This window comes from Ambystoma mexicanum, chromosome 8, assembly GCF_040938575.1.
Source record: "Ambystoma mexicanum isolate Mex_15411 chromosome 8, UKY_AmexF1_1, whole genome shotgun sequence".
Taxonomy (NCBI): Eukaryota; Metazoa; Chordata; class Amphibia; order Caudata; family Ambystomatidae; genus Ambystoma; species Ambystoma mexicanum.
The window spans coordinates 913223520-913247259 of NC_090929.1; the positions used below are offsets into that span (position 1 = coordinate 913223520).

Sequence of the window (23740 nt, forward strand, 5' to 3'; positions counted from 1 at the left end):
TTCCAAGGCCTTTGAATAATGATGGGAAAACTTGGTCAATGCTTGCTGTCGGGTCTAAGTATTTATGCACCATGAGGCGGTATAGTATGTGAATGAGTCCCATCTCTATGGCTGCTTGATAGCTTAGTATGCACCCGCTCTCGGTGGCAGCCTCTAGTACATGCATGGGGATGCTTTTCTCATGTTCCTTGTATCGGCATGATGCCATGAAGAATCCCTTGCATGCCAGGGGTGTTTTTGAGCCGTATGGATAGATGAGGGCTCTTGCTGGCTGTAGGCGAGGGAAGTTTAGTATGCTTTTGTAAACTTCCTCACTGATTACGTTCACGGTTGCCCCCGTATCTATCAAAAATTCAGCAGCAGTTTGATTGATTTGTATTCGTAGTATTGGGCTGTGTTCCTTTGCCGTGTTGTTTCCAAAGAAGTATAAATACCCCTTTTTCCGTGGTGCTTCTAGGTGTTTCTCCAGTCGGCGGGCTCTCTCTTCTGATGACGCACTTGACACGCTGTCCGATTGCAACTGTTCTATGAGGCACCGTACGTATCTCCTGGGTCTTCTTCTTGTCCTGGATGGGGTGGTTTTGCTCTCCCTCCAGTTTTTTTTTTCTTGTCTTCTTTCCGGTTGTTCGTGGTGTTGGTGTGCTGCCCGGTGGTGCTGCGTGGGCGGTTTTTGCTCCAGTTCTGTTGTGGGTTTCCCGCTTTTTCCTGCCCCTCTCATCTTGCTGCGGAATATCAAACACAAGGCCTTGTAGTGGTTGTCACCATCGCATGCGGAGCATGTTTGGCCCATGGCGGGGCACGTTCCTTCATGGGGCTACTCGTGTCCACACCGGTATCAGAACGGATCGCTGTCGGTTCTTGCTGTTCCTTCTAATTTGTTGAGGCTTTCGTGCTTACCGTGCGTGATTTTTATTTCCTCCAGGCCCTCTACTTGCGCTGCGAGGGCAGCATCTGATCGTTCCAGCCGTAGGATTTCTTCTAGTAGTTGTTTTCGAAAGTCGGCGCTTTCGCACCCCACTATGATCTGCAACCTGAGGGCCTCCTCATTTGAGTAGTTGTTGAAATCACAGTGCTTCATTTTTGCTCTTAACCTCATGACGAATGCGTCTATGGTTTCTCCTCTTTTTTACTTGGTGGTGTGGAATACATGCCGTTCATAGTCCAAATTTGTGTGGGGTGTGAAGTATTCCGTGAGCGTTGTCTTTAGTTTGGTGTAGGAGTGTATGGTGTTTTCAGGTATTTCATCAAGAATGTCTCGCACGTTAGATCCTATGGCATGGATTAAGAGGTTTCGTTTTTGCTCCTCCTCTAGTGGTCCGGCCGCTTTTAGGCATACTTCGAAATCCCTCAACCACCTTTTCCATCTTGATCCGAGGGTGCCGGTGTCAGTGAGGTTAAAATTTGCTGGCAGTTGGGCTAAAAGGCTGTCTGTCATCTTTCTTGGTTCTGGTCTGGCTGGAGTCACTGGGATTGTCAGTGACTCCCCTTCCGATCCACTCATGGGCTGATCTTCTGGTGCTGTACTAGCTGTGTGGTTCACGAGGCCTGCTGTTCTGTGTCCAGCCGTTCTGGGGATGCCAGGCGGGGAGGGGCGCTGTGCCACGTGTTGACGGGCCTGTGGGGCCTAGCTTTTGTGGCGCGCCCTGGAGCCTTGTGCACGTTGGGGTTTATGATCTTACCCCTCTGATCCTTGTGGAGCCAAATCGGGAGGCCGTGTCCCTGCCGCTCTTCTCGGTGTTGTTTTTCGCCGTAGCCATTGGCGGGAGGGTCAGTACTCCTTAGCCGCCCGGAGATGTGAACAGGGAGCCGCTGCTCCACCTGCAGGTGATTGGATGCGCCTGCCGGCGTTGTTGCCGTCGGCGGGAGAGGTTTTCCCTTCCCCCCGCCCGGACCGATGATACGCGGGGAGCCGTTGTAGCTGCTCCACCTAAGTGGGATGTGCACGTTGGAGCCTTGGTTGAGCTTGCGCTGGGGCTCGTTTCGATGGCAGGGAGCCTTCTCGCTTCAACCTGCTGTCTCTGGGAACCCTCGACCGGAAGATGTCCTGCGGCTCCAGTGGTGCCTCACTGCTCACCACGAGCGCTTTGGACCTGAGGTGGCGGGCACGGTGGAAAATACATGTCCGCTTCGTCGCCAATGTAGTATCTTGCAAGTGGACCTCCTCACGCTGCTAGTCAGCCACCCTCATTCATACAAGGATAAACCGACACAGGAGCTGGGGTGGGTGCAACACTTTACTTCATGGCCGTCGGCCTCGAACTGCCTTTCTGGCAGTAGCCCCGCCCCTTCCTACACGTGGGTCGCAGCCCACTGATTAATGATAACAAACAGAGGACTCGTCCTCGGAACACATAAACACTGGCGACACCACACCATGGATAGCGGTAAATATCAAATGTCTATGAACATGCATCAGTGATTTGTCATTTGTCCATCCTTATGTACGATTATAACATGTTCCGTTAGTTAGAGGTGAAAACTCTGTGTGGGTGCCTTAGGTTAACTGGTTGTCTCCTTTGCTCACGAGGCTTAACTAAAAAGTGCTTCTTTTGTTCTACCTTTTTAGTGTGATGTGTGTGCCTGTTTTGTGTTAGGTACGGTGTGTATTTATTTATTTATTAGTTTATCTATTGGTGTTTTACAAAGTCCCAGCTTTGAATGCAGCCATTTCCTGGTGCCTTCACACGATTAAAGTAGGATAAGGTCCGAAAAGGGGCACATCTTTCGAACATTCCAGTTCCATTAAGTGCAATAGAAGGAAGTGGGAGAAGCGCTAACATACAAGTCATGGAAGTGCAAGAGGTAACACAAGTGGAGTTACGTGCAAACAAAGATGGTCTCGCCCACTATCGCTGAATGCATTTTTGCAGATTTTTTTGCACTTTTTCTTCGGTTGCAAAATGCAGAGGGTAACTGGGGTTAGGGTATATATGGGGCTGAGGGTAGTGGGTAGTAAGGGGAGGATGCGGGGAACCCCCCACGTTTTGCAAAATTTGGTGAAAATGCATTTTCTGAAAATACATCAGGCAACAGAAATGTGGGAAAGGTTCATAGAACCACAAAAATAAACATTAGCATCCCATTCATCAGTTGTGGTTATCAGACATTCTGCATAGTACAAATCCTCTGGATCATTATCCAGGCTTAACGAGGTGAGTTCAAAATGGGCGTTGTGAGTAAGGTCCGTAGGCTAGAGGAATCCTGGCATACTTAAGCAATAAGCCCCGAGCCGGGGTGGAGGGGGACATTACCACCTCAGGTTATGCACCAGGGCCCATAGTTACAGGCCAAAGCAAAGCAAAGCAAGGGCCTTAATGAAGGGCCCAGGGTATTAATTGAGTTGGCAATGCCTCCCCGGCGAGGGGCTTATTGCTATTAGTACCCCAGCCCGATGGACCAGGACACTAAAGGCAACTTTTTTCAGTTGCAAGATGCGTCAATGTTTCACAACTGAAAAAGAAAGTGTCCACCAAGGAAGGGAAAACAAAGTTTCTTCTCCCTTTCCTTTCCATGGCGGCCATTAAAAAAATGTGAAAAAAGTAAACAAAAATAATTTCCACCATGGAAAGCAGAGAAAGGACTACATGTATTCTGTCTTCTTTTCCATGATGGCGTGTCGCAGATCGGGAGCGGACACACTGGAGACAGAAGTGTTTCCAGCGTGTTTGCTCCCAAAAAGGATCAAAAAAGCAGGTAAGTGGAGGGAAGGGGGTGAGGGGAAGGGAAATCTGTGGAGGGGGAGGAGGGGGAGGAGGAAGGTGGAGGGTGGGAGGGGAGCACTTACTTCATTTTCCTGGAGGGAAAGATGGCCCTTCAGGAGGCTCGGAGCGGCAGGATTACCATGTTGTAATGCCCCAAGTCTGATGCTTCTCATTGGCTGAGAGGCTGCCACACCCCGCTCCCCCACCATGCCCCCCCAATACCCTGCCTGATACTAATACATAGTACTCTGTATCAGGGTTCAGGGTACGGAAGGTGATGTTCAGGGCTCAAATGTCGTTGTGAATAAACATGTTTTCAGCATTTTTGTGAAAAGCAGATCTGAGGCATTCTGGTAGTTCATTTAAAAGTACCGCTCCTGTTGTGTTGAGCATTCTCCCATCAAATATTATTTCTTGGTGGTAGTCTTGGTGAATAACATTGAGTCGGCAGACCTTACTTTGTGTTACCCTGGACCCAAACGTCAATAATCTTGGTGGATTTTACAGTGAGCCTTAAAAGAAATGCGAGAGTGCACAGGAAATCAATGGAGGGCTTCCTGTGCCAGGGTGATGTGACCTCAATGTCTCAGCTTCAGGAGCATTCTGGCAGCCTTGATCTGTATCACTTGGGTCTTTAGGAAGGCTTTGATAGAGGGTATTGCAATAATCCAACTAATAGAGTAGAGCTCTAGATATATCCGCTTTGTCCAGCATGTTAAAAAGAAGGATGCCCTCAAGCATATGCAGATAAATAGGTGACTCCTTGGTGAGACCTGAGTGTTTGCCCTAGATGCAAGGGTGGGGCTAGAGTCCATGGCAGTAGGCCATGTGAAAAGAAGGGAACAACGGACAGAGGTGGCAGGGTAAATTATCTGGAGTTTGAAGGTATTTAAGGAAATGCAATTTTAAGTCATCCAGTCATTGATGTGGAAAATATAGAACAAGCTTTCCATGGGGGCCCTAAGCCTCCGCACCCGAAGGCAGTCTGAGCATGGTCAGCACAATTCTGGAAGGTGAAGGATCACTTTAATGGCAGCATCACAGGGGTTTTAAACAGATAAGTTCATCTGCCTACGCATGGGTTGTTCACCAGCACTGTTCTAGAGTCCAATTTTTTCTCTTCATAAAGGCCAACTCAGTATCATATCAATTGGCTCTTTTATTTGGGGGGGGGTATTTTTCTTGCAAATTATGGGGTCTTGGATATGGAATGTTCTGGTGTGCTCTTAGGGCATGCTCGTGAAAACCACTTTGGTGGGGCCATTGATGGAAAGTAAATAATTGGATTTTCCAGATCTTGCCAACCTTGAGAGAAATAGATGGTGCTCAGACCAGAGCAGAGGGGTTTCATGAATGTTAGTGAGAGACATGTACCGGCACTCTGTTTTCTTGCTGGATCAGTGAAAGGTATCTTTTTAAATGAAGTCTGTTGTTTTTGCTGAGGTGTGTTGATCACTAAAATGTCTTGAAGGAGTGAAAGTGGTCAGGCTGTAGAGAAGGGGCGAGCCTTTACAGAAGAATTGGGAAAACATATTTCTCTGTAAATGTGTCCAGCAGCTGCAGGAGTGTTTTCTGCTGTGGTGGCATCAAGCTAGTGTAGAATGACTTTCAATTACTGTGATAAGCTAGCAATGGACAGCAGGTTTCATATGTGATTACCAGTGAGAAGATCCTCCTTCCTGACATGAAAAATCACTATGCTGTCACATTGGCAATTATGTTGATCCCATATGATTCCATGAGCACTCCTATTTTTTAAGCAGGCATGTCAGGAAGACCTGAACCCCAACGAAAAGGCACGTGGCAGTAGAATGGGCGATAAAGCTCTGAAGAGCAGAAGCATTCATAGAAAGATAACAAATGATTTTAGGAAGACAAATCAGAATACGATCTGGGCAGAATGGAAGAACTTTCTGTGCTCAAATAAGGGATACCCTGGAGGAAAACTACAGAATGAGTGGAAGAGACCATGAACACAGATGACTGAAAACTGAAATGGAGAAAAGCTTACACAGAGAAGCAGATTTTGGGGGGTGTTGAGGTATTGGGATAGAATGATATTGAGACTCTGGGGTAGCAGAAAAGCTCTAGTTACATACTCCTTAAATTTAGGGAAGCCATTTATCCAGACAGTTCCTTAAAGTAATAAGTATAAATTAAAGAAAAGGAAAATGTGGAATAATGCAGGACAAAAAAGTAGACAATCTTAAAATCTTTTTCTTACCTCTCTTTTAAATAAAACATTTGAACGAGCACTGAAACATGTTTGGGAATATTCCATTTGGGTTTCTGCATGCTTAAAGGTAATAGATGGGTGCTTAAATCATAATGTTACCCACCTACCCCGTAGGACACTGAAGCTCTTTGTATGACTACAAAGAACATAAGGTCAAGATGTTGTGATTCATATGTCCTCACCTCTTCTGTGACATCGATTTTTACCACTGCCGTTGTGCTGAAGGAAGGTGAGCCGCGGTCTTTGGCCTGCACAACCACGGACCACTTGCAATCCTTCCTACTTGTGATATTCTGGATGATATCCAAGGATTTGATGTAGGACTTGAGATTGATTTCCCCAGTGCTTGGATCGATGTCAAACACGTTGTCTGGGTCTGCTTGCATGATGGCATAGTCAACAACGTTGTTAGGTTCTTCTGCATCCTGATCAGTAGCCTGTCCAGGAACAATTTCAGAATGATTGTTTTGAGACATAATTGCATAGTGGTGATATAAAGCATCAATTTTGCTATGCCTGAATTGTCATAGTCAGCAGTATAGACATTAAACTAGTTGAAACAACTGAGCTGCAGAGAAGAAACCAAGTGAAAACAGCAAAATAATTTGAATACAGTATACAGTGAGCAGTAATTGTAATAATAACTCTCCAGCCCTTAGTAACTAGTTCCAAATCCTTAGTTAAGAAAGGTTCTCAGAAAAGAGAGGAGTGGCTCGATGTTGAATACAGAGCTGCCAAGAAACAACTTTGTACTTATTTAAAATCTAATTTTACTTTGGATAAAGAACATCTGCACACGCTTAGACCCTCTTACGAAAACGTAATAATAAGAAGGATTTTGTGCATAAAAGGTGGGAGGAAATACAAGAAGCTGTTGTGAAGGGTGATTCTTTAGCCTTTTTGAAACTTGTGAAACGTTGCAGAAGAAGAAGGCTGACACAAAGGTGGCATGTTTGGGGCTAAAAACTTTTATTGAACAGGAAAGAAAAAGAAATCCTATCTATCCCCCTTCCTAGGTTTCACAGTCTCAATGAAAGAGATAAGGTGACTGTCAGGATGTCTGTCAACTCAAAAAGGTCCACCGTTCTGAGTCAATAAAACCCCTTACTTCTGTCCCTTATGCTAGAAACTAAAGAATAAGGCAGTACTGTTCTTGTCCCAGGAGAATGCCTACCTTCTCCTTGGTTAGGGCTCCTGTTTTTCCAAACAATTCCAAGTCTTAAAACAGGCTCATGTTTCCACATGTTGTCAGGGGGAATTACTCCCTTCTCCTGATGATAAAGTTCCGAACAATACGTGTATTCTTCTTCTGGATGGGCCAGGAGAATGCATCCCTTCTCCTGGCATCTGGCCTCACAAAGACTGGGGAATGACTAATTTCCCCAGGCTTTTGGACCTTACTTCTGGTTTGGGTTATCAGGAGAATGACCCCCTTCTCCTGGTATCTTGTTATCAGTTCCTTACAACCATGGGGAATGATTTCCTTCCCTTGGTCAACTGTTCCTTTGGTTTACACCTGCAACACCCACATTCTATGTGTTAGGAGGTTTCCACGACCCTGGCTTCTCTTCTTCTTTGATTTGTCTCTCTTGGTCATTACTTTGCCAAGCAGGTTGCTGCTATAAATCTATATGTGTAAATGGAGATAACAAACTCCATCTTCTAAATAAAAAATGTCAATGGTAAATGGCAAATGTTTATATCCTAACGTATGTTAATACGGTTTGCAAATCTTAGCAATACCAAACCGTGCTAATGAAAGGAGACTAACAACAACATTTTTGAAAGACTAGCCCATCTCTAGGGTTCTGTACAACAAAGGACCTAAGACTATGTGTGTTTAAAAAACTCTCATGTATATGAGGTGGGGAGAGGGTAGTGCCCATCGTATTAAACTTAGGAATGGTCTAGAGGATATTGGCGGAATTTCAACACTGTAAAACCAAGACTTAAGTGGCCCTTTCTAAGCATAGTTATTCTGTCTCAAAGCAGTCACAATATCCATGTCCCAGTCCAACCATTGACCCATCATTGTTGTACTTAAAGGGAAAATCAAAGTAGCTTAAAACGAATTCCCATCTTACAACCTGCACCATTGTTAGCATCAATCTAAACAATTGACACCAATCTTCAGCACAGTTATCAACTAATCTGTCTCTGAAGAGTTCACGTTTTTATACTCTATCTCATCCTTTCCCCCCTTTTTCTTTGGAGGTGAACGTACGTAAATGAGTATTTGTAACATCATAAAGGTGTCATAGACTGCCTCTTCAGGAGTTCACATTCTGATAGACCTTTGATATTGTTCAATTTTACATATCCATTTCTGATCAGTTAACAACTTACTGAGGTTAACATGAGGCGAAGTGGATACTTGATCTAGCTGTGAGTCTAGAAGGGAAATATTGTATAGAATGTGTTAGAAGGCTGAACAAGGTGTCTACCAATAGTCCACTAACTTTTCAGACTTATGGTATGGGTAGAGTTCACTAATACAATGGGCCTCATTATGACCCTGGTGGCCGCGGAATGAACGGTGCCGGTAAGGTACCGGCACCATTCATACCGGGCCACCACATTACGAGTTTGCTCGCGGGTGGTGGTATGCCTGTCTGGTCTGGCCAGACGTACATATCAGCACCCGCGAGCAGACCAGGATGCTAACAACAGACCCGTCATTAATGAGTCCGTTGTTAGCTTCCTCCCCATTCCCATTGAGCCCTATAGGGGCTCAATTGGGAATGGGGACGTACCGGTTCCGGGTCCTGAAAATGGAAATTACTGGGCCCACAAATGCTAGAATGGCCCGGTAATTCCCTTTTTTGGGACCCGGACACGAGTTTGGAGGTAGACATGCCGGTAATGACGTCATGGCTACCTCCAAACTCGTAATGAGGCCCTATGTCTTCTAACCCAAGATACTGTGACTGGCTTAGAGGTAAGGACCCAGAAAGTATTCCTCATTGGTGCCCAATGGCGTCCAATTTGTTTATACAAAATAATTCACCTTGTGAAAGTCTTTTGGCCAAGTCCCCCCTCTTGGTAGCGTGTGCATTACTTCAAGAATCATGCATTTTACCGCTATGCTGTGTCGATTTTCTTTAAAATGCCTAAACACTGGTGATCTGATGTTGGCAGTTCTAATGCTTGACTTATGTACCCTCCATCGCTCTTTGGCTCTTCTAGTTGTTTTGCCAACATAATATTTACCGCATTGGGCAACGTAATGTGTAAATGATATTTTTACTATCACAAGTAGCATCGTTTTTTAAAGGGATTTTTTACTTGTATTGGGTTGTCTGATATAGTCCCCCTGGCAATTGAGGTGCAAGCGAAAGCACCACATTTTGGTTTACTCAAGGTGGTTTGTCCTTTTTTTTTTAACTCTTTAACGTCTCGATTGAGATTGGGGTCTGACTTAATAAGATCCCAATTTGTGTTGACAATGCATTTTTTTTGGTAGCTTTGACTTGAGAATTAGAGAGAATGAATAAGTTCACTGTTATCCTTTCTTTTATTGCCCTTGAGCAGATCTTCACATCTGAGAGGTTCAGTTCTGACAACCGCTTTGTTAAAAATGTCTTATGCAAAGCCTCTCTCTGCCATCTCAATTTCATATTGTCATATTCTTTTTGTAAGTTTGCAGAATCATAAATGATTCTCTTAAGTCTTAGTAGTTTGCTGTAGGGAAGATTTTCTTTAAGGTGTTTGTGGGGGAAACTTTTGAAATGTAAGGTGTTGTTAACATCCATGGATGTCCTGCAAATGTTGGTTTCAATTCTAGTGCCGGTCATTACAACGTCTACATCCAGGAAGTGAATAGTTGGTCTCCCTATTTCAATGGTAAATGTGATCCTCTCATTGCGATTATTCAGGTAATCAAAGAATTGTAGTAGCTCTTCTTCTGAGCCTTGCCAGACTCCAAACATGTAATCTATATACCGTTTCCAACATTTGATTTTATTTTTCCAGGGTTATTTGTCCAAAACATATGATTGCTCAAAGTGATACATGAAGATGTTTGCATAGGAAGACGCCACTGATGACTCCATCGAGGTGCCGGCTATCTGTAAATAGCATTTTCCATCAAATCTGAAATAGTTATCATACAAAATTATGTTAATTAATTGGATGGCAAAAACTTTTTGTATTAGGTTTACATCATGTTTCAACAGAAACCATTCCATGGCTTCAATACCCTAATTAGGGGGAATTGATATGTAGAGGCTGTTCACATCCAGTGTGAATAGTAGCAAATTGGGTTAATTAGTTTGTAGTTCTTCCAAGAGCTGCAAAAATTGGGATGTATCCTTCAAAAAGGTTGTGGTGGCCTGGACCAATGGATGAAGAGCTGTATCGAGGTAAACCACAAAGGTGTGGAAGACACTTTCAGTCCCTGCTACAAGGGGTCTAAATGGTGGATCATACCTATTTTAATGTTTTTTAGGCAGAGCGTAAAAAACAGGTGTTACAGGACAGGTTTTAATCAGGAATTTGCTAGTTTTCTCAGAAATCCAATACATTTCCAATGCTTTGTCCACTGTTTCCTTGATAACTTCTTTAATGGTGATCATTGCAACGTTATCTAAAATGAGGTATGTTATGGAGTCTGATAGAAGTATATGGCAGCCCTGATTGCATTGGGTGGTGTCCATGAGTACCAATGCCCCCCCTTTATCTGCCTGTTTCAAGGTGATGGTGTTATCATCAGCAAATTGGTGTTTTTTTTATATTCCCTTTCTGTGTTGTGTCATATTTGAGGCATTTTAGATCTTTTGTGGTTTTAAGTTTGAACATATTAATCAGTGGATGATTAACTTGTGAATGAAGTGTGCTTCTGTTTTTCATTTCTAGGTATTCTGGTAGAGCCTGTTCATCTGTTGTTTCTGGTTAGGTGTCAAAGAACAGCTTAAGCTCCATTTTCCTGATCAATTTAAATAGGTTAACCTCTTCTTTAAAGTTAGTGGTGTTATTAGTCAGAATTAATGAGATCCCTAGATTCAGTGTTCATTTGGGCTTTAGATAGTTGTTTGGATGAAACTTTCAGCACAATGTGCTGCATTTGTTCTTCTGTCTTGGCTTTCTTTTTCCCTCTTTGGGTGTTCCTTCACCTAAAAAAAGGTAATGTCCCAGTGATTACCTTTGAGGATGTGCTTGGTTGTGATACAATGTGCCTCATTATAAGTTTGCCGGCCCGGAAACAACGGTTCCAGTGCGCTTGCCGGTACTGCTGTTTACGGACTAGCAAACTACGAGTTCTGCAAGTGGGTGCCTTTCAGCCCACATGGTCTGACTTGGCAGGCGGAACGGCACCCGCTTGCAGAGCTTGACGGATGCACCAGCACCATTCGTGAATGGTGCTGGTGCATCCGTCCTCCCCATTCCCATTGAGTCCAATGGGACTCAAATGAGAATGGGGAGTAATATTTTCTGGCGCCCGGGAATGGGAAATTACCAGGAGCGCCGGGGCTGTAATGCCCCGGTAGTGGCCCATTACCGGGTTCTGGAAAATTCATGACTCTGCCGGCAGCCGGGCACGGCTACAGCCAAGGTCATAATGACACCCAATGTCTTCTGTTGGGGAATAACCGGGATCCTATCCACAGCTATATTGCGGTTCTCAGCTTCTCCACTGGTAACGTCACTACTGACAGTTATTCTTTGTGGGTGGTTGTCTCCCTGGTCTGGTTGGTGCAGGTCTAGCGTTGTTGTAAAATTCGTGCTACATATAAACAATATCGCGGGCGTAGTCCAAGGTATCTCTTCATATTTTACGTTGCTCAATGTCTTTTTTATAGGGATCCAATTTGTGATTGGTCATCTCTAAGAGTTCTGCTCCTGTTTTAAGTTTGGATAGTTGTTGTGTGACTTCCTCTATCTCTTGATTGTTGGTTGACAGTGATTTGGCCAGTTCCTCAATTGTTAATAATTGTTAGTAAAATTAAATCCAATAGACATTTGTTTAGGATGTGCTCCCAACTCTTCACCAAGTCTTGGTTCTCTTTACATAAGATGGGTCCGAGGTATACTCGTAGTCCTCTAGGTATTCTTTTAGACTTATGGTATTGGGCTAATGTTGTTGCATGCAATTTCTGGCATATTTCTCTGCGAATTAATCTTTCAAGTTTTTGAATTAACCTTACAGGGTAATCATCCCCTGTGGTTTCTTTGCGAGTGTCTTTTATTAAACCTAAGATTCTAGTTGCTTCATCTCTGCAGAACGCTAAGGTAGTAGCAGATTTGTCTTTTAATGTATTGATTTTTGAGAATGACATATTCTGGAGTGGTTGCTAGTGTGTTATAATATGCCAGCCCAGTGAAGGGAAAAGTTCAAATCAAACTGTGTTAACACTAAGCACTCCTGGGTAGGTTATATTTAGGAAAGTATTAAAACAAAGAATTTAATCCAAAATTCAAAGTTCAAGAGAACGGATAATGTGGTTCTAGGTGCTGGGGAGAAACAGGCCATGGTCTTTAGGCCCAGGTTTTGCAAGACTCGGGATGTCCAAATTGATATAGATGGCCACAAAATGGAGCAGGTTCTGTGGTATGATTACCTAGGCATCTGCTTCGAGGGACAACTGTCTTTGGGCTTCCCAACTTCTAAAAGCCAGCACTACTTTGGGAAAAAAAAGCAGTGATGTGGAGATATGAAGCACGGGGGGCGCAGTAACACCTGTGTTAGACATGTATGCACTTCAAACCAAAGCATCAGCCCTGTATGTTGCAGATATATGGGGTAACTCAAATGTAAAGAATCTGGTTACAACTGAGAACACATTTTCGAAAAGGTCTGCTTCTGTTTCCTAATAGTGCTCCCAATGCGCCCGTGCATATAGAGTGTGATCTCAGAACACCCCTGGCCTCTATAAATATCGTGAGGCTTTATCCCATATACGATCATTAGAGGGGGGACGTTCAATTCCCTGGCTTCAGCATGTTAAGAAATGATTCACATTCTTTGCTATTTTTTGCTTCTGGGAAGCTCCTAAGCAAATGAACAGCAAATCCAAACCTTATAACGCCTTCTTATGCCTGTGCTCTCTATGTACAATTGTGCATGTTTTGTTTAAGAGGGGGCAAGTTCACTTAGACATGGAAAGGAGCTGTTAGTAGCAACTGCCTGCTAGGTGGGGCAAAAGAAGAAACAACGTGCCATCTTTTGCTCTTATGTGGAAATTTGGGGGCAACAAGGGTAAAATATCTCAAGCACCTTTTTAATGCAAATTGTATTCATACCTGCGCTCAGGCAATACTTTTTTTGCAAAAACACTGCTAATTTGGATGTGGTGTTTTACGTAGCAAGGTATATTAATCGCGCTTGGCTAAGAAGAACCTCCATGATAAAAGCAAGGACACTCATTTAGGGAATTTCATGTATTCTGTCAAGCTATTTTAATCTACTTATCTGAGATCTTTGTTCTAATGTTACATGTTTGGTATGAATTTTAAAATGTTGATGAAATACTGTTTTAGAATTGTGTAATTTGATTGCTCAACCTAAAGATTTATATGCCAAAAAAGGTTATAAATAATGATGTAATAATAACTACATCTGTTTAATGACTTTGGGGTATTTCTTTTAATGTGATTCTTCTTAGAAAATACCTGATACTTGATGCATTTTTTAATTTGTTTTATTTCACATATTGTAAGGCTTGACAATGAATGCAAACCATTTCAAGAATTTACCTCAACATGTGCCTATATTGATAAAAGATAGGAGGTCACGTTTTTTGGGTATGGCAGATTGCACTGGACTACTTTCTCGACCCTTCTATGATTTAGGAATGTCAGAACTTGCTTCTAGACCTCTCTGTGGTGTTGTGGGTTGGTGGCGAATATCAGAATATCATCTTGGAGCATATGACCTCATAGAGCATGCCAAAGACATAGTCTATCAAGTATTGAAAAAGTAACCCCGCTGATGCAAGGCTAAAGCACATCCTGTGAAGTAGCACGTGCCCCAGGTTGTGATGAATGACACAGCCTTGGCGTGTTTTGCCACCTCTGGTATGCCAATGCAATGATTGAGTTTGGTGAACACATGGGCTCCTTCAACCTTTCTGATCACTACCCTGATGTTGGGATTGGCAAGCTACAAGGATTGTCTTGTTGAGGCTCTGGAAGTCTATGCACAGTCATGTGAATTTGGTTAGACTTGCTTACCAGGACGATGGGGACCAGCAACTAAAAGGACTCCATTTGCCCTATGACTACATCCTCAGTTGATTGTGCAAATGCATGGGCACCTGCTATAAATGCATTCCTGTGTATAAAGGCCTTTCACTTGAGCCTGATACCATGCTGGAAGCCTCAAAGGTTTTCTAAATAACTAGATAACACTTTAGGGGATGACTGCACAATGTCTGTGTCTGGTTCTATGTTCATTTATCAACATTTATTTTTCAATGATTTTTTTTGCCAAAATGTTTTTTTGAAAAAAACTATCAACATTTTGTTTCCTTTTCGGGCATTTGTGCCCAGATTCCCCTATTAATCTAACACTATTCCTGACCCCTCCACCCCTTATACACCCTTCCCTATTTTTGCAAGGTTTTTTTTCCGAGAGAAAAACGGCAAAAAACCCATTGAAAAAATGCATGTCGGTGAATGGACCTCGTACCCTGTGTCCTTATCCTTGTCAAGAACACCCTCACCCTGGTCTAGGATGAATACCTGTTTGCATTTCCCAGGGTGGAGTTTGATTCCTAGTCTTGCTTTGTGTGCCAAACTGGTAATCGTGACACCCTTGCTGTTAAGTAACACCTTCAATGTCAGTTTAGTGAACAACCAACAAACAATGTCAATGGTGTGAGTTCTTACGGGCTGCTCATGGGAGGCATGAAGTCCCCCAACTTAATCACTCAACTTGTTCTCATACGTTTCCTAGGACATGACTGTATTTAGGGACAGTGATTCAGACATCAGTGTAATGTTTACCCCCACCTTAGACACACTACAAGTTGGCTTTAGTGAACCTGAGTCTTCATCGCAGAGGTGGTCATCAGACACCTTGAATACCATGTTCCTTATGGCTTCTTCCAGTTCTTCCATCTCTAAACTCTTTGTGCACTGCCTTGGAACTGAACAAGGGCTATATTGGGTGGTCTTTCTGTGCTCTTCCTGCCATGTGCAATTCTATTGTGTCTGCACATTTATTTGGTGATGTATTTATTTATTTATATAGTGCTCCTAATACGAAGGTATCTAGGTGCAAGTTTACGAGTTACAATTCAAGTGCAGGTGGTTTCATATACATTTAAACAAAGTACATACAGTAATGAGATTGCCATATTATAATACAACAAAATAATACAGATACGATGAAAGGTATGCACAATTATGTTGCACTGCTTAGCATGCTTCCGGTGCATAGTCATGTTCCGTTCCCTGCATGTGTCTATAATCTTGTACTTGAGTCATTCTTATTCTTGTGAGAATAGCCATGTTTTTAGTCTTTTTCGGAAGGGCCAATAGGCTGGTTCAGGTTCTGATGTCTGACGGCAAGTCATTCAATAGTTTGGAAGCTAGGACTGGGAAACTCTTGCCCCCTGCTTTTTCTAGTTTGTATCTAGGTATCATTAGTTGGTTGACCTGAGAAGATCTAGTAGGTCTGTTGGATTGGTTCTTAGAGAACTTGCAGTTCAGGTATTTAGGGCCTTTATTCGCAAGGCACTTGTGGGTTACTGATAATGTTTTGAAGCCGATTCTGTTCTTCACTGAGCGCAAATGGACCTTTGTCTGGTAGCGGTAATGTGTTAGCTTTAGGAATGTTAAGAGCCACTCTTAAAGCATTGTTCTGTAACACTTGTAGTTTGTTTAGGTTAAGGCAGCTAGTGCCAATATATAAGGCATTGCAGTGTCCAATCTCAATAATATGAGGGCTCTATCCAGGGTGACACAACTATCAGCAGAGAGGTATGGCCTGCAAGCGGTAATACGTTTTGGCTGTATATGCCACAGAAGAGGCTGTAGCATTGATTTGCTTGGTTAGTGAGAGAGTTGTGCCTACATGATAGAAAATTGGTTGACATTGCCCAATGTGTGCATATCTTTTTAAGCACAGGGCGCTGCCTATAAACAAAGACATTTTAGTTTCTGCCACACACAACAGTTCTGGCCTGAGGATGGGAGTTTATGTATTTTATCTTAGGGTAACTTAGTCCTTTGTGTCTGGTTATAGGTCTTTCATCCCAGACAGCTCACACGTCAATGGCTTGTGTGATGCCAAGGCGACTGATCATTTGGACATTTTCAGGAAATTCTTAGGATCTTTCATGCCATCCATGGTGTGGAGTTGTAGCTAGTGTTCGGTTTGAGGACACTGCAGGCATGTTGGGGTTTGTTGACTGTGTGGAAAGATATAACACTGGTGCTGGTGCAAAGGTCAGAAGGAGGTCATAGTTCTTATTTTCACACCTTAATGGGCATGTTTGAGTAATTTGACTCTTTTTGCTTTCTGCTCAGGAATAACATTCTGATTGAACTTTTCTGCCATCAGGTCTCATACATTCTTTGCCTCCTGGTCACATTTACCCATACTGCATACTTTTGCAAAGTGTCCCTATAGTCTGCCCTTATTGTACCTTTGCCTTGCATGCTGGTGTACCAGGGAATACAAGTAATCCAAAAGAAACAGAGCGTACACCAAGCAAGAAGTAATGCAAATGTATTGGACCTGTCAGCTGGGCAGCACGGTTCATACAGCCCCATGGAACTGAACTGAATGAAGCGAGCTTTGACACCGGCCACTGTGGCTGAACATTTTATACATAATTTTCCAAATTACCATACAACATTTTAGTTACATTTTGAAGGCAGGTCACAGGAGCTGATTGGTGGGACCACGTCAGTCCCCTATATCCAAATATACGTTGAGTGGCCCTAATTGGACAATACCCCTTTTGACCACACTTACTTTAACATCCCTTGTGATGTCACAAACCTTCCTACACCTCGCCTCAGTTACGTGATTGTGCTGCCACTTGTTTACCATTGGTTGACATTCCCACTGAGTCGGACCAATGGAATGCCCCGCGGACATCACTGTCAATGGTGTGGCCTGCATGCTGTGCAATGTTGCACCCTAGGGACACCAAAACCTCTCCCCACTGATTGGCTCCTCGTCATGCGCCACATAGCCCCTACACCAATGCTCTGACCACGCAGCTCCCTTCTCGTGCCTTGCAGCCAAGCGTAGTCTGAAAAAACTATAACACAATGTGGCTGGAGTTTCATTAATGGTATTTAATTTCTATTTCTCTGACAATTCTCCTTGTGCACCCAGGTGCCAAGCTTATTGGCCTCAAAAGTACCATTTACAGTGACTTCACAGTGGCTACATTCTCCTGGGAAACTTCAGCCATGCAACATTTCAGCACCCTGTTTCTGCTGAGTGCTCAAGAGCTACATAATGCTTGTCACACAAAGGCCTGCAGCTCTATTCGTATGAGTTTTCTGTGGGGAATGCTTTCCTAATGTGGGCCTACAAACAAAATGGCTGCTCTATCATTCACATATTGCTCATAGGTCCCGCTATCATATACCCCCTGCAGCATCTTGCACACCCACCTGGTGCCCTCTCCATGCAACTACCACCTGCCCAAGGCACCCATCTTTCTTTGAGTTTCACAATGGCACTTCTCGTTCTGCGCCTGCTTTGGTGTCACTTTATGCAAGCAGCGCCATGTTCAATGACATCCCCACCCCGATGTCACCCACCACGTTACTCTTGACATCACCACGTTACTTGCGCAACTGTCATGTGTGCACCCCCTTGACAGGTTTGGATCTGGACCTTTACAATAGTCCCCCCTTCGATCGATCTATCGATCAGCATGTTTTGGGCCAGCAGCTCTTTGTTCATTTCCTTTGGCATCCACACACTTGTTACCCTATGTAAAATCTCCCCTTTAACCTCATACTCATCCGGCAAGTAACCAGTTATTATACAAGCTTCCCCATCAGCTGAACAATCTACACAAAAGGCCTCATAGTTGTCTATATCCAAGGGTGGCATTGTGAGCAATCCCGGTGGAGCATAATCAGGCATTTTTGTTTGTGTTTGGTTGTGTCGTACACGTGGTGTCATTTTCCTGGCCCTGTCAGCATTCAGGGGCATCATATACTTCTCCCTTCCCCTGTTTCCCTTCCCAATCCTTAATCCTAATTGGCATGCACAAAAGGTGATGAGTACTGGAGCGAGTATTGGGACAGTTATCTTAAAAAATGTTGTCAACCACATGCAGACCCAGGCAAATAAGCTATCAAGAAAGTTGTCATATTTTACTGCTCCCATTTCCCTCATCATAGTTTCAAGAAGCGTGTGCAGTTCCTCTATCGCCTCTGTCAAAGTTCCGTTTGCTGCATCATTTGCAGACAAGAAAATACAGCAGCTGCTCTCGATCTTCTTGTACACGCCACTCTCCATTTATGTTAACAAGTCCTAAATGTATCTATTCTGGAGGGCAGCTAATCTAACTGCCCTCAGCTAGTCCCTCAAAGCATTTAGCCCTTTCTGCGTGGAGTTCACCAATTTTAATACTTTGTACAGGGTGATTTGCAGCCATTTTGCATTGGCTGTCGGTTGGACACCTGGGAGCAATAGGGACACAAACAATGTTTATGCTTTATTAAGCAGTCTATACATTGATGTAATAGCAGCTAGTCTATCCAATGACTTTTGCAACCAATAATTGATGTCCATGTGAATTTTCTTAAAGTTCAAGGTTCGGGCTGGTCGTGTATGCACCCCACACCCCCCACTCAATGCTTTATTAGCATGCACATCTTAATTTAATAGTGCAGGCTGATTGTTGAACAGAATGAGTTCTGAACAGGGCACCACCTGGGCAGGGCTGTGCAGTGTGAAGTGGGCACATGTGCCTCCTCAATCAGGAGGGAGCTGGGCAGATACCTGGGTCCCTCTAGCCCACCATCAATCCATACTAACTGCAGTCCTGCTCCTCAGTGCCAGTATACTCATCACCTTGGTGCATCCAGTATTTGTCACCAAATATATTGAATCCATTGATCGGAAACACAAAGAAAAGAGTGCAAGTTCCTTTATGTGCAAGGTTGTTTTTTTCTCATCGATCCATGTTAGAGCATGAACATGTTTGTTCCAAAATGTAAGACAGCTGATATTCATTTTTCTCAATACATCTTCTTTGAACCCTACCACCCTACATTACAACATTCCGCACTCCCATTTCCCGTCATGGAAGACAGGCCCCTCTATTAACATGAATGGTCTTGTATGACACCATGGAATGCTGTGCCCCGTCTCATTGAGGCATTTCAATCTGGTGTGGGCTGTGAACAGATGCTCCCCCCTTCTCGCCCCTCATGTGACATATTCTAATATAATGTATTTTGTGGCCTCTTTTTTCACCATTCTCTGGAGTTTCATATAATTGTCGGCATATACTTCCTTCCCCTCATCTTTCCATTCGACATTAACCGAGTGTCCCTGAAACAAGCTCCTTGTTTTACATAATGACAAATGCATCAAACACCCACCCCCCTCAATGGACACTTCCTGAGGGACAAAGAGCTTGGGTGCCCCTGTGACATGTGGAATGAGAGAGCACACATCAAATGTGTCATTAGCCCTTTCCCGCCCCACACGTCTCATTTCATCATTCCATATATTGCCAGACGCAGATCTGTGACTGCCTCTAATGCCATCTTCGAACATGTCAGCATTTAGGAATTAAACACATCTAGTTTGGTGCATACGCTGCCATTAATACTCCTACTAGGGGCAAACTGTGCCCTTTCAACTAAAAACCAAAGAAACAGAAAACCAACGAACAAAAACACTACACTAAAACAACATATCTTATACAATGTCCTTCCCTCTCCTGCTACTTCGACTTGGCGCAACTCCTTTGGCCCACTCACAGGTTTTCTATACAGGTAAATGGAACAGAAAAAAGTAATGGACGGCTGCTTACATTTTTCCATCCACTGGGCCCCCTCTCATGTCCTGTGAGGGGAGTGCCAGTCTTTTCCCGGCAGTTGTCTGAAAGATGAATCCATGGGCGCCTCTCTGCTACCTTCACCGCTGTTGGGGTGCAGTGCATTACAGTGAAGGGTCCTGTGAAACACGGTTCTTTCCAAGATCTTATGAAATTCCTGATGAGGATCTTCTTGCCAGGACAAAGGGGAAGCTGTGCTGTGAATGTCTCTTCTCCTTGTGCAGTTGAAGTGTCTGTGCTTGATGCCAGGTTGGCAGGCATGCCTTGATGTGGTTGAACCTGACGTGAGATGTAGGTCAGAGATTTTGTGAGCTCACTTAGATATATATTAAATTTGTCACCAAGGAGTTGGGCAGTGATGTTAGCAGCCAGAATTGTACAGGCAGGAGTGAGAGGCGCTCTCATGCCAGTGACAATTTGTGTGGCTTCAAATGATGATCCGCGTCAGGGGAATTGCGTAATCCAAATACAGAAGACAATAGAGCCAATTCTTGCCAAGTGTCGCTAACAGCTTAGCAAGGCACTCTTTAAGCAGGCCATTAAGGTGCTCAACGAGTCAGTTTTCCTTGAAGATGGGAGGAATAACAGAGTCAAGGAGGGACGTTACCTCCTTAAAGAGATAATTCTGTTGGTGTTGTCCGTTCTCGGATCTCAACACATCACATATCCCCCCACCTTGGGAATACTTCACAGACCAAATATTTGGTGAGAGATTTGCATTATCATTAGCACATGGGCTAGTCTCAAGCCAGCATGAGAAAAGACATGCCACAACAATCATATACCTATAAGAGGTACAGCGATGCTGCATATCGACATAGTCAATATGCAAATGCTGGAAGGGCACCTCCAGGAGTGGTAAGGTTGCTTTGATTGTTTTAAGTGTGTGGCCGGCTGTATCTTATTGGCTTTTTGGCACATTACACAGTTATTTACAGACTTACCAGTTCTTGTAAGTTAGTCACAAACCATTAGTTTGTTAATCCCTGCAGCTACATGCTCTTTTGACACATGTGCTAGGTAATGCAGCTGTTCCAAAGCTGTGTGGAGCAGTCTCTGGGGCATTATTGGTGTCCCTGTACTATTCTGTCTCCACACCAAATTTGTAGGTGACAGTGAGCAACCCCTATTGTTCCATAACTCCTGTCCTTGTTGGGGGACACCCCTCTGCAACTCAATTACTTGGACAATGGGCAATACGCTAAATGGCTCTGCAAGTGGAGGGTGCTGTCTTTGCAGAAATGCCATCAAAGGTGCTTGATCCCCTTTAGAAGGAATGAACTGTGTTGTGTGTAATGGTAAATAGACTGCCTCTTTTGCTGCAGAGTCAACCCTATTATTGCCTTTTGAAATTAAATCTGTGCTTCTAGTATGGGCGATACATTTTATCATTGCCAGTTCTGCTGGGAGGGGAAGTACCTCTATTAACCGGGACAATAACTCTGCATGTTGTATGGGGAAGCCATCGCTCTTCCACAACCCCCTCCTATCCCAGAGGGCCAATCCCTAATACACCATAGATGTGACATAGGCTGAATCTGAAATAATTTTGACTGCATGCCCCTCTGACATATTAATGACCATTCGCAGGGCAGTCAGCTCGGCTGCCTGTCCTGAATAATGTAGTGGCAACCTCATCTGAGCCCAAACCTTAAATTCTCCTTCATGATAACAAACCATTGCTGCACCTGCATGCCGACAACCTGTGCTTGAATCTATCGATGATCCATCAATTAAGAGCATGTCTCCTCCTTCTATGGGCTCTTTCTTTACCTGGGTGTTGCCCCTCCATCCTGTCCATGTATGAGGCGCAGTCATGCACCTACTGCCCTACTGCCACCAGCTGTGCTATGAATGTCACTGGCTTGACAACCCGACACCTCACTACCTCAATTGCTGGATTGGACAAAATTACCTTGTACCATGATGCTCTCTGAGTTGTCAATGTGGACTTTGATTTTTCTAGTATCCCAAAAACCGAATGATCCACATAGACAGACCCTCCAGTTTATAGCCATTTTGTGATCCCGCAAAATGCTTAAAAAAAGGCAGTTTTTTTCATTAAAATAGCTAAAAACAGCTGATTTTGCAAAAACACCCTCAATAATTGCAGTTTTTGCAAAACAAATACAATTTAAAAAAATACTCTTGCGGCCAGTTTCTCAACACTTTTTTTGACTCAAGAAATTAAATGTGCAAGTACATCTCATCACTTGCGCAAAAATAAGAGCAGCCCAATCCACAACAAACATCTGAATGGATGCTTCTTATATGCGCCCATTCAGATTTCTTTTTTCACCCCTTCGCACAAATCAGGGGGCGTTTCTGCGCATTTTAAAGCGCATGACAAATTGACAAACAAGATGCGATTTTAACTGAGCAGAAATTGTAGGCAACCCTATGCTCCCACTTTGAATAGGTGCACAAGGTGCCACTGCATGACAGGGTCTTTACTGACCCTACTGACTCATGCAATACTTTATTTTTAATTTTATTTTTAATTGTGACAGCTGCAGTCTCACTTGCATTTCTGTTCCCCAAATGGAATAGAAATGGGGGTTTTTGGTTGCATTTTACAGTGGCAGGACCCTTAAGGGACTGTCACAGTGAAATGCACGAGGAGCCTGTAGACCATTGTTGGTACAGCGCTTTCAACACAAACGATTCAAGGCGGCTGGCCAGCGCATCATTTGCGCTACAGCTCAGCCCTGTGGAAATGCACAGATCGCCATAGAGAATAAGGTGACCTGGTAATTTCCAAAAATGGGTTATCTAAAAATAGCACAACCTCTGCTCTATTTTTAGAGGCCCCATTTTTTGAGCATCTGGGCCAAAATCTACAGTTTTCAAAAATAAAAAAAATTGGCACACTATGAGAGGGAAAGCAGAGAGACGGGGTGTGGTGGGTGAGCTGTGGAGTGTTAGGCTGTAAAGCAGAGGGAGATCAGAGTGAGAGCAGTGGATCAGAGGGGGAAGCGGTACGCAAAAAGAGAACACAGGATGCAGGCAGGCAGTGGGCCGTAAATCAGAGAGAGAGCGAAGGTACAGAAAGTAGAGGGAACGTTGGCTCAGGGGTAGCAGTGGGCCAAAAAAAGAGAGGGATCCGCCGGAAAGAGGCAGTAAGCTGCAGATTGGGAGAAAGGATAAGGGAAGAGTGCAATAGAATGGGAGAAAGGATGCAAGATGCAGAAGTAGCATGAAATAGTGAAGGACTGTAACTGCATGAGGAATTGGGGAGCTTAAGGTGTAAGTTGGGAGTATGATTTGGAGTTTGACAGGGACTGGAGAGTGCAAATTGTGACTTGGCAGTGTGACAGAGCTTGTGAGTATGTGTATGATTGAGAGTGAGGTTCAAAAATAAAAGTTGTTATGGGGAATTGGTGAAACCTGTGAGGTGTGTTGGGTGAGAAAGGTGTATGGATGTTTGGAGGATTGGAGAACATAAAAGGGGAACATTTTCAGCATTACAACTGATGATGATCAATACTGTTAATAATATTAAATAGGCATGCCCATTAAACCAAAAAACTTAGCTAAAACAAACAGTGTTCTTCCAAGCCATAGACATCTAGGACTCTTCCTATTAAATTGATAAAAACATACAAATAACGACACCCTGGCTCTCTTGTAGCCTTGCACACTGCATCTTTCCTGCAATGTGCCATTCTTGAACCCTCCAGTCAATATAAATTGTGATGCAAAAACGGTACAATAAATATGTTTGTGCTGCAAAATCCTGGAGGGTCTGCATAGAGCATAACTGTGCATCCCATTTTTTGGTTGCTGATTTCTCAATGGCAAATGCTGCTGTGGTGAGT

At 43.7% G+C, this 23740-nt stretch overlaps 1 protein-coding gene across 2 annotated transcripts in view; it reads right to left on the reverse strand.

The window, feature by feature from the left end:
* CDHR1 (cadherin related family member 1) overlaps positions 1 to 23740 on the reverse strand; it is a 712137-nt gene that overhangs the window by 64113 nt on the left and 624284 nt on the right. For both annotated transcript variants that reach the window (XM_069610819.1, XM_069610820.1), the window contains exon 16: positions 6120 to 6374. In XM_069610819.1, the coding sequence (XP_069466920.1) occupies positions 6120 to 6374 (255 nt within the window). The remainder of the gene's footprint in view (positions 1 to 6119; positions 6375 to 23740) is intronic.